Source organism: Microtus ochrogaster, chromosome 21, assembly GCF_000317375.1.
Source record: "Microtus ochrogaster isolate Prairie Vole_2 chromosome 21, MicOch1.0, whole genome shotgun sequence".
NCBI lineage: Eukaryota > Metazoa > Chordata > Mammalia > Rodentia > Cricetidae > Microtus > Microtus ochrogaster.
Window position 1 is genome coordinate 25,341,300 of NC_022022.1, and position 11,626 is coordinate 25,352,925.

Sequence of the window (11,626 nt, forward strand, 5' to 3'; positions counted from 1 at the left end):
CTCTCTCTCACACACACACACACACACACACACACACACACACACACACACACAATTTTAAAGCTTAAAGAAAAAGTCTTAATGTAGCCAGGCAGTGGTGGCACATGCCTTTGATCCCAGCACTCAGGAGGCAGAGGCAGGAGGATCTCTGTGAGTTTGAGGTCAGCCTGGTCTACAGAGCTAGTTCCAGGATAGCTAGGGCTGTGACACAGAGAAACCCCGTCTCAAAAAACAAACCAAATCAAACAAAAATCTTAACGTAAAGCAATGCTGCTCAGCTGTTTATTCCCGCTTCCTTAATCCTGTCCTACAAACCCACCCTCCTACCACCACCCAGTGGGAGTCCTCATTTTATTCAGGTGAATGGGGACTGACTACATAATTTTCCTTTTTTGACATGGCATTGATCATCTTTTCATGGGTAACAGACCACTCTTGCTTCTTTTCTGTTAAGTGTCTAAATCTTTTGCCTGTTCTTAAATTGTTATTATTGAACTTTTTTAAAAAATACATTTTGATCTCATTTGCCAAGCTGCAGCCGAAGGAGAAGGGGATAAGTAAGAACGAGTTATAACAAAGCAGACTGCCCACAAACCCGATAAAGCACCCAGGAAACAAATGGCTACAAAAGAGACTCTAAGAGTGCGCCCTCTACTGGAGGGGTGGAGAAACCCATTCTTACAGGCCTGGGACTGAGGTACCAGAAACCAGACGCTATCAGAAGGCCACTGGACTTCCAGTGCCTAGTGTGAGAAATTGCTCAGGACTTCAAAACAGATCTGCACTTCCGGAGTGCAGCTATTGGTAGTTTACAAGAGGCAAGTGAGGTCTGTCTTTTGGCCTTTTTGAAGATAACAACCTGTGCGCTATGCATGCCAAACTTGTAACAATTATGCTAAAAGATTTCGAGCTAGCAACGCAGAGCACGTGCTTTAAGACTCCACTAGTAGGGGCTGGAGAGATGGCTGAGAGGTTAAGAGCACTGACTGTTCTTCCTAGAGGTTCTGAGTTCAATTCCCAGCAACCACATGGTGGCTCACAACCACCTGTAATGAGATCTGGTGCCCTCTTCTGGCCCGCAGGCATACATGCAGACAGAATATTGTATACAAAATAAATAAATAAATAAATCTTTTAAAAAAAAGACTCCACTAGTAAGGGGAATATTCCATTCTCAAAATAATAATTTTCCCTCTTCTTCCTGTTTTCAGTGTTTTCTGTTTTCAGTGGTTCTGAATGCTACATATTTTCTCCATGGAGTCACAGATACCTAAGTATATGACTGATTGGAAAAATAGATGACAGAAATCATGTATTGGAAGTTTTTCCATTTTTGTTTGTGTGTGAATTTTTAATATAAACACAAGATGTGAAACATTAATACAAGCACAATGTTTCCGTGAACACATTTCAACAGTCCGACTTTAGAACAATTATAAATAAACATGTTAAAATTTTCTGGACATTTGGATTTTTAAAAAGGACGTAGATTTCTTCTCGATGGCAGCTACATGGTGTTTATAGAGGTTTTATCATATAGTAGATTGCATCCATTACCTATGCTTTTCTATCTGAGTTGTCCTACATGCATGTACAGTTTTAGTGTTGGCTGTCTTCGTTGCTATTCCTGTATATTTACTATCAGAATATACTGAGCTATATAAAAATACTTTTGCAATGCCTTCTGAGATAGGCAACTGCAGGCATTTTCTTCAGCAGGACTCCGTTTCCATTGTTTTGTCAGCACCTTCTGCGGAGCTGAATCTTAAATTCTGATACAGTACAATTCACCAATTTTTCTTCGATAAATTCTGTCCTTAGTATCATTTCCCAGAAGCCTTTGCTTAACCCTGGGACCAAGGTGTCTCCTTCTAAAGGTCTCGTAGCTTTGCATCTTGAATTCAGATCTCTAACGCATTTGGAGTCCACTTTTGTGTAGGCCGCACACTTAGGACCCAGGTTCAACGTGTTGTTTACAGATACTCAAGCAGGGGGACATCTAGATGTCTAAATGGCACTGCACAATTTAGTAAAAAGATTCATTTTCCGTAAACTTGCTTTTGTGCCTTGGTGAAAGATCAAATAACTCTGTGAACCCATATCTGGGTTTTACTGTCTGTTCCATTAAGTCACGTGCCTGTCTCTTGGCCAGTTCCACAATCAAGATAACTAGGAAAAAACTCTTCCAAAAATGCAGTTTTGAGAAACAGTGGATTCTATTGTAATGTTCTGTGCCATAAGGAAAATTTCATTTTAAATGAATAGTTTAAAAAAAAACCTCTCTGCTTTTCAATATAAATTATGCTCAACTTAATTTAAAGACCATGATAACTATACTCAAATGGATTCATCAACATAAAGAATTAGAAAAGTTTTTCCAGGCCTAGAAAGGTAACTCAGTGGGTAAAGTGCTTGCCGGCAAGCAGGAAGACCCAAGTTCAAGTCCCCAGACCCCACACAGTCAGATGCAGCAGTACACTCTTGGATTTCCTGTCCTCCTATAGGGAAATGAGAGATGGCAATAAGGCTAGGTAGCCTGGCATATATGGCCATGAACTTCGAAGAGACCGTGTCTGAAACAAGGTGGAAGGTGAGATCCAACATCCTAGGATATTCTTTGCCCTTAGTTCCATGTCACATGTGTGCCCATCCACAGAGAAACACACACACACATGCATATAATTCCCTCACATACATGTATACACAAAGACAGTTTCCGGATGCTTTAACCACACATTTTACCCTCTGAGCCATCATCTCCCAAGCCCCAAGAAGCTTTCTAAAAATGACTTATTAGCAGGGCGATGGTGGCACACGCCTTTAATCCCAGCACTCGGGAGGCAGAGGCAGGCGGATCTCTGTGAGTTCGAGACCAGCCTGGTCTACAGAGCTAGTTCCAGGACAGGCTCCAAAGCCACAGAGAAACCCTGTCTCGAAAAAACAAAAAAAAAATGACTTATTTATTTATGTATTTTATGTATTTGAGTCTCTATTTGCAAGTATGCCTGCATGACAGAAGAGGGCATCAGATATTATTATAGATGGTTGTGAGCTGCCATGTGATTGCTGGGAATTGAAGTCAGGTCCTCTGGAGAAACAGCCAGTGTTCATAACCACTGTGCCATCTCTCCAACCCCCAAGAAACTCTTCTTAATCCAATTAGAATTAAGAATACTTTTTGGCAAGGAGAACTAATAAAATCATTACATGGGTGGACTTTTAACAGTATGGTTTATCAATGTAGGTTATGACTTTGCAGGACATGAACCTAGGGTCCAGATCTGTATTAGAGGACCCTCAGGAGCTGCTGCTGGCTCTGTGTGGACTTCAGCCTCTGCCTGCAGTAGGAGAGGTCAGCTGCATGACCTTTGAAGGTCTTGTGACCTTGACATTCATCACTTCGATTTCTAGTTGCCTGTAATGTCTGCCCTGTAAAAACCAGTGGCTTCTGTGCTTGAGGTAGTTTTGGAAAGAAGCTCAAGCTTGGGCTAAATTCCTGGATGAATATCATCACTCTCAACCGCTACACTGCATGAAATATGTCCTTCCATTTGCATCTTTAGTCTTCAAATAGTGAAATGAATGTGATTTCATTAAGATCTCTGTTAACAGCACTAGGAGGCTGAGGCAGGGGGATCTCTGAGTTTGAGATCAACTTGATCTATGGAGCCAGTTCCAGGACAGCCAGGGCTACACAGAGAAACTCTAATCTTGTGGGAAAAGGAGAAAGAAAGAAAGAAAGAAAGAAAGAAAGAAAGAAAGAAAGAAAGAAAGAAAGAAAGAAAGAGGGAAGGAAGGAAGGAAGGAAGGACAACAACAACAAAACAAAAATAATCTCTGTTAGAGAAAAGATTTTAAAATAACCTAAAATAAACAACTTCTACCAGTAGCATTTAATGTTCACTATCCCAACGAAGATCTAGAAATTAATCAATTTCTTAAAATCTTTTAAAATTTTTGATATAAAATTTGACGTGGATTTTCTTTATAACTAATACAATTGCTTTTCTTTTTTGTTACTTTTAAATAATGTTCCTCAAATTGCAAGGCTAAACATATAAATACTTGCCAATATCTAGATACTTGTCAAAAGTGTCCTTAGACCAAAAGATTTGTCTGTTTTTTTTTTTTTTTTTTGAGACAGAGTCTTACTATGTAGACCAAACTGGTCTTGAACTCACCTGCCTCTGCCTCTGGAGCACTGAGATTAAAGGCATATGCAACCATGCATGACCCAGACCAAAATATTTCCAAAACAGAAGAAGAAAAATATTCCAAGATGTCAAGCCTATTCCTCAACTCTAATTTCATTGTTCTCTGTCCCAGTTTGGCTACTGAGTTCTGGGCCGCGACTGTACACAACGCTCTGAAAACATACAGAAAAATACTTTTAAGTAAGCATTTTACTTGAAATGTTGACAGCTAATATGATCACAGTAAGAATAGGTATTTATAAAAACACTTTGCTGTTAAGGATGTTAAAAATGACAACATCCTAGATTCGCTCTTCCCAGGGAACTGACTGCGGCTTCTCCTGTGTGTCTTATTAGAATAACATAGCACGAAGATACTTCTAATATGTGAAGGAGATGAAACACACTACATCTCAACTGATGTACCACATGGAACATCAATGTAGCTGCCGCAGCGCTCTTCTGATTTTCTGTATCCTAGCAACCGTCTACCCGCAGGAAGAGCTACCTTCGGAATGAACGGAATGAACGCATCAACCCACAGAGCCTGCGCAGAGAAGGGAGACAGCCGGCTGTTGAGAGTCTAGGAATCGGTGCTTTCCCATGAAAGGCCTGCTCTATAGTCTACCCTTGAGGCTTTGCAAGTAAATCATTGGTTATTATAAATCTCTGCCGCAGGAGCAAGCTGGGTCCGAAATTCCCACATATTCACACAATTCCAGGACACGAAGCATCCTAGGAAATATTTGGGAAACCCAAACCCTGACTGGCATGAGCATGCTTGGCCTGCTTGCTTAGGAGAATCAGAAAGTCAAGGTCAGAAGTGAAAATAGACCTGCAAATCCAAAGTCCAAGCTGGGAAGGGTCAAAACGGGATGAGACTAGAAGGGCCTGGTTTGTGTGGGGCTACGAGAAAGCAATTGCTCCCCTGTTCCACTGGTCCCCCAGACGGGTTTCTCTCCACCCACCAATCTCACTCACTAGTTCCTGCAGACGCTTATGAAATAACCATTCTAAGGCTTAATACTGATTACATACTCCTTGGCATATTAGCTCAAACTTCTTATTAACTAACTCTTGCATCTTGAATTAACCCATTTCTATTATCTTATACTTTACCATGAGGCTCGGGGTTTGCTACCTCTTTCTTCCTTCTTGGGTGGCTACCTGACATCTGCCTGATTCCAACCTTCTTTCCTCCTCTATCTCTGCATAGGTTTCCCACCTTGCTATATTCTGCCCTGCCGTAGACCAAAGCTTCTTTAATAACCAATGGTAATAAAACATTCACAGCATACAGAGGGGAATCCCACATCATTCCCTAACCTTCACTCCTGAGAGGAAGCTCTGAAAGAGCAAACCTACTAAAGGAAACAGGTTTGCGTGCACCATCCCATAATTGCCCTGGGAAGCTAGTAGCACGGACATATAAGAGAATGCATTTTCAGAGAGCCCGAGGCTTGTCAGGAAATGGAAAGTTCCCTTTGGTTTCCTTATTTTAAAAAATCCTTGGGGCTGGAGAGATGGCTCAGTGGTTAAGAGCATTGCCTGCTCTTCCAAAGGTCCTGAGTTCAATTCCCAGCAACCACATGGTGGCTCACAACCATCTGTAATGAGGTCTGGTGCCCTCTTCTGGCCTGCAGACATACACACAGACAGAATATTGTATAAATAAATAAATATTAAAAAAAAATCCTTCTTCCACACCTGGCAAAAATGGCTCTCATCTTCATCGGCCTCACTAGGAGTAATCTCTTTATCCCAATGCGGCTAGTGGGACTACTGGAGAAGACAGGGACTTGGCAGTGTGAAAAGCTACCTCAGTTCCGGATATCATTTACCAAAGAAATCTGCGTTCTTAGTGCACCTAAGCGCAGGCAATGCTTCTGTCACGTGAGTAGTGCGCACGTTCAGGATGGCAGTGAGGGGCCGGCGGGGGTGGGTGTGGGGGGGTGTGGAGAACGGACCACAAAGATGGCTCATCCCAAGGAACGTCACCAAGGTTACCATAAGTGCTGTTCCTGTTGTTTTCGCTCCCGTTTCTAGTAACAGAAAGTGCAGTATTAAACAAGCCTACCATCGCATTCTCTAGTTTTAGGATTGTTCAGGGTGGAAGCAGTAACTAAAGCTAAAGCAAGCCATAGGCTGCTTCACAGACTGGGAAGTTTCTTGTAATCCTTTGAGCTTCCTGAAAGGAAGCGCAGTGTGGGTGCCTCTGAGACAGTGCCAGCACTGATCGCGGCCACGTTAACACAGTGCTGACAACAATCCCAGGAAGAGGGAACATCCAGTTTTCTTTTACCGTGAAGAAAACGAGACACACCTTTCACACGTGGCAGGCCTGACGTCTAAGCAAGGTGGCTTGTCTGTCTCCAGAGTGTATAAAGACAGACAGAGCATGCGCAAACAGCCTGCTGCAGATTCTCTGTGATTAGACGCCAGAAGAACCGTTTCTGCAGCTGGCTGGGAACAGACAAAATCTGGACCTGAAAACTGCTCTGCTTTGCACCTGACTGGGAAATCAACCAAACTTCAGCCCGCTCTGAAATCAGTTACGTCACTGTCTACCGCTCACAGCAGACTGCCCAGTGAACTGCCTCTAAGTCAGTTCTCTGAGCTTCTTCCGTGACCGCCATTTACCAAGAACAAATAACACAGGTTTAGATGCCAGGCCGGAACAATTCCCTGTCCAGCTGACATTTGTCCTCCCGGGCAAAGAGATTTAAAAGTTCAGAAACCACTTGCTCACTGTTGTTTTTTGCTGCTGCCTTCATCCACTTTTGCTTAAATAAAAGCCAAGAAAACATTTGATTTCTATCCTGGTGAACGGAAAGCAAACCCAGTTCCGTAGTACTATCTATTGGCTTCACTGACTGGCATTCACATGAGCAGCAGCCTCAAGACATTTTACCTGGATCGTGCTAGATCACAAAGCCTTCTTCTTGCTGCCCATGTAGGTGAACAGTCTCAATGCCAAAGGCAAGAAGTGCAAATAGAATTTAAGTGGGGGGAAAAATAGACGATGTCACCATTATTTATTTCCAGAGGGGAAAGAAACACTATCCCTCTGGGATGTACGGGTGACGGGGTATGACCTAGTTAGTTTTCAGCTAACCTAGGATTCAGGGTGAAGCAGAGAGTTTAAAACAGTGGCCTGCAAGCAATGGCGGACAAAGAAGCAGAGGACCACACTCTATGGCGTCAGTGCCAAGCCCCTGCAGTGTTCAAAATAGGCCAGAGCATGGAATGGCCTGACCACTTCGGTCATGGCATGGAACCCAAGAGGACATTCACTGGGTCAGCCGTTGGGTGAGGGGTATTTCACCAGTTACCCCGTGCCATCCCAACAATGAATGATCCCGAGAAACAGACATCCGATCTTGTAAGATGACCCAACTATTAAAAAGGTGATGCGAACCTGATACCGAGTTTGTGTGCTTCTAAAATCTATTTCTCCTTGTGTGCAACAGTCTCCCTGAGTCATCGTTTCTGTCCAGGCATCCTGTCAGTTTTGTGCAAAGTATCTCAGCAAAGCACTCTTGAGCCACCGGCAGGAGTAGGCAGGAGAACAAGGCATAGGAGTCACACACTAGTCCAGAAGATCCAGAGCCACGCCGAGAACTGCTTCTTCAATTTCTTCCTCGTTCTAAGTGCCTCCCATGGGCTCATCTCTTCTAGCTACTAGCTGCATGAGCGCCTCCTACCATTACCCCTGCCCCTAAGTGTGCAGGTAGAGGCACCTGACTCTGGTCACTTTCCAGCTACCCCAGTGACATTCCAGTCCATGGAACACAGCTATGGCCAAGAGTTGTCTCTTCTGTCTCCAGTAGTTAAGAGGAGCAATTCTTTCATTAAGCAAAAACTTCCTGAGAATATGCACAGTGGAAGTGGCCCAGGTCCCGGGGCTGCAGAGGTCATTAGCAACCATTCCCGCCTTCAGAACCCCAGAGACCTGCTCTGCAATGGCAGGGAATGCTTCCTGGTGACCTTCTGGGTCTGTGAGCAGGGACACCTGATTTCCTTCTGTGTGATTTCTCTGAGTGATACAGGTTTTGGAGATCAGCAAAGAAGCAGCAGCTGAACTCTGGCCATTTGGGCCAGTTCTGGTCTCCTTCATTCCCATAATTCTCTGTTATCTATCTTCCAGAGGTCTCTTTTCTGAAAACATAACATGTTTTCTTCGCTCCACTCTTTGTTTTTAAAGGCCAGAGCCTGTCTTAAGAGGGCAAGACGATAATAACAAATAAGTCAAACGTGGTGTGCGCACCTGTAATCCCAGACTTGGGAAGCATAGCAAGTTCCCAGCCAGTCTGAGCCACACAGACACTGGCTCCAAAATACAAATGAAAAAAAAAAAGAGATTTCCAGGACAATGTGGACACTGGGATAAATGAAATGGCTCCCTCCCTATACAGCAGGCACTCACCTTCGAAGTAAAGAATAAATAGCGAGAAAATGTTTTCAGCTGGCCTGTTAGGTGCTGTAATGTGCAATCAGAAAACTCCCTGTGTCCTCTCCGAGAAAAAGCTGGCTCCTTTCCTCCCTGTCATGTCTCAGCACTTTGCAGAGTCACAGTGCACCTGTTACTAAGAACCTGGGATCTGTGACAGAGCTTCAGAGGCCAGGAGGGTGGAGGACGAGAGCCTGAACTCCTGAAGTTGAGACTGTATTTTTTTTTTTAAACAAAACAAAACTTTAGTTGGCGTATGGCATTTTCTGCCACAAAGTTATCCGAAAGAAGGCTTTTCAAACCAACGAGACCAACTGCCACCATATGTTTCCCTGATTTCTAATGCAGAGCTGATCAGCTAGGCGTTGCTATCTCCCTAGAATAAGGACTGCGGTTCACATGATAAGAAATATCCAGCTGGTTATGAACTGAGGCATATTCAGTCATGCGCAGAGCAGTGGAGAATCACATTTTATAATTGGCAGCATCAAACTGAACCAGGAGGCAGGCGCGCACACACACTTCAGAATACACAACTAAAGCAAACATACACACCCAAAGACAGCCGAGGGGGAAAAAGCACAGACAGGTAGACTAAACAGAAGCCTCAGGCACTGTCCCCGAGGGGGTGGGCTCCAGTTCTTGGTTTACTTACCTGCACAAGTGAAAGTTTCGCTTCTCTCGGGAGGACCTGGCTGACAGTTCCCGTGCTGTTGAGCTGCGACGCTGGCAACGCTAATCTTTAAAACTACGGGCAGGAAGGTGAGCGACAGCAGCATGGTCTCTGTGGTTCTAAGGTCAACAGGCAGTGACTTAAGTTGCTAGAACTTAGAGCAGGCAGAGTTTGTGCTTCTGACCCCCAGAGCTTCCAGCCAGGTCGGCCTTCGGCCCCAGGGCATCTTTCATTTAGCTGTTTTAGTGCTGCCTTCCAGCTCCTTCTCCACCTCTTAAGAGTCGCTGGGTGCAGCCTGAAATGCTCCAGGAGAGAGTTCCTTATCTCACTTTTTTTTTTTAAATCTTGGACAGCAATAAGAAATACCTGACACCCTTAGGACAAATTTTGCAGAGCCTGAGAGCTCTATTTCTCGCAGTGACAGGCACAGTCAGGCAAAGGCTCAGAGAGAAAGAAAAGAATTGGTGAAAAGTTCCAAGCCCCACCGGGACGAGGGATGAGTCTAAAGAAATGTGCAGATAGGATTCCTCCCGGGAAGCGCTTCTCTTTTTGGAACCCGGAGAAACTCCCCTCCTGCTTTTAAATCTCTTCTGGCCCCACCCCTCTCCTTTAGCCAGCGGAGGAGCCTCTTCACAAACACCAATGCGGGCAATTCTGCCAAGCAGGAAGGTAGGGCAGGGTGCCAGAGAGGAGATATTCTGCTCACTAAAAATATTCAGGGCTGGGCAGGGCAGGGAAAAGAGCAATTAGGGGGTGCGAGCCGCTAATGGTCCGAGGGACCTGCTGAGTGCCGTTTATGTCTGAGTATCTTGACGGATGGAGACAAACTTAAGCAACGCATTTTAAGCCAAAGGTGAATAGCCCCGCTGACATTTCAGATTTATCATAATTGATCACTGACGTGAGTCACGCCAAGGGCAGCTCACCTTCGGCTCGTTATTCGAAGGATGTGTCAACGGCCGCTCATATTCCTGCCGCTTAATCTTATTTTTTTTCCTGTCTGTTTTAGAGTGGAATGTCTAAGATTACTCTTTCCATATCGAAGGGAAATCCCTGCAGCCAAGTGAGGAGATACAATGTGCACAGATACTTTTTCTCTCCGTGCGATTTAATAAAACATCCCCAGGGACCCGGAGCGCACGGGAAGGAATGGCTTGTTATGACTGAGCTGTGTTAGGAAAAGAAAAGGCAAAGGAACCATGTAAAAGCTGGGGAACCCTGGAAGCGCAGAGCCGAGTGTGCCTCCTCCTCAGGTAAGTCAGGTGTCTTTCCACATCTCCGTGACAGAAAACAATAGTTTGACTCTCCACTCGCGATCTCCTGCACTCTCCACTTGGACCAAACCATTGCTCCTTCAGGAATATACTCAGCACCCCAAAACACCCAGCTCCGGCCAGCCCTTCACGTCAACCTTGTTGAACAATGGTAACTTGAGCCTGTTGACTTCATCCTGGGGATGGACTTTAAGTTGTCCTGAGGACGGTTCCAAATTCAAGTCAAAATAGAGCTAAGGCAATTCAAGCAGCAGACGCTTTGGGGTATACCTGTCACAGAAAAGGGACCGGCTCCAAGCCCTGGGCCCGTGTTTAATTGGGCTCTATTTCTCAAAGACGAAAGGTTAAATCATGTTTCTCGAAATCCAGCCGCCCTATTCCAGGCAGCTCTGACCCTGTATAAGGAGAAACAGACCCTGAAGGGGCCAAAGAAGTCATGTGAATGGGTGTATAGAATATTTCATTGCTTTCTAGACCCACGGAGACTCAAGACTAAGAATAAATGTCCCACAAATAACCTGCCCTGAGTATTCATTGCTAACCTTGCCGGTGAGCTTCCCCTTCAGCAAAACATATTTGCCAGCATTAACGACAATGGTGAGCAAAGGGATTTGGAACACAGTACAGCATGAAGCCGAATTACCTCATTAATAGAGACACAAACAGGACATAACCCACAATTCCATTCCGTTTGGGTTTGGAAATAGCCGTGTCATCTTTGATTAGAAAACATTTGCTTTTGGATTGGGGAGGTAGCTCAGCAGGTAAAAGTAAATGCTGCCAAGCCCCTTGGGCTGAGTTTGATGACTGGAACCCGCATGGAAGGAGAGGACCGATTCCTGCAAGCTGTCCCCTGACCTCCACTTAGAAACAGCACCTCACCCGCACCCACGAATACACACAACAAGTAATCATAATTTAAAAGATTTAAATGGCCAGCCGGTGGTGGCACACACCTTTAATCCCTGCACTCGGGAGGCAGAGGCAGGCTGATCCCTATGAGTTCGAAGCCAGCCTGCTCTACAAGAGCTAGCTC

General features: G+C 44.7%; 1 protein-coding gene across 1 annotated transcript in view; it reads right to left on the bottom strand.

Annotated features, from left to right (window-relative positions):
- Egf (epidermal growth factor) overlaps positions 1-9,422 on the bottom strand; it is a 74,442-nt gene extending 65,020 nt beyond the window's left edge. The window contains 1 exon segment of the mRNA XM_005357426.2: positions 9,299-9,422. Coding sequence (XP_005357483.2) covers positions 9,299-9,422 — 124 coding nt within the window.
- Between the last annotated feature and the right edge of the window lie 2,204 nt (positions 9,423-11,626).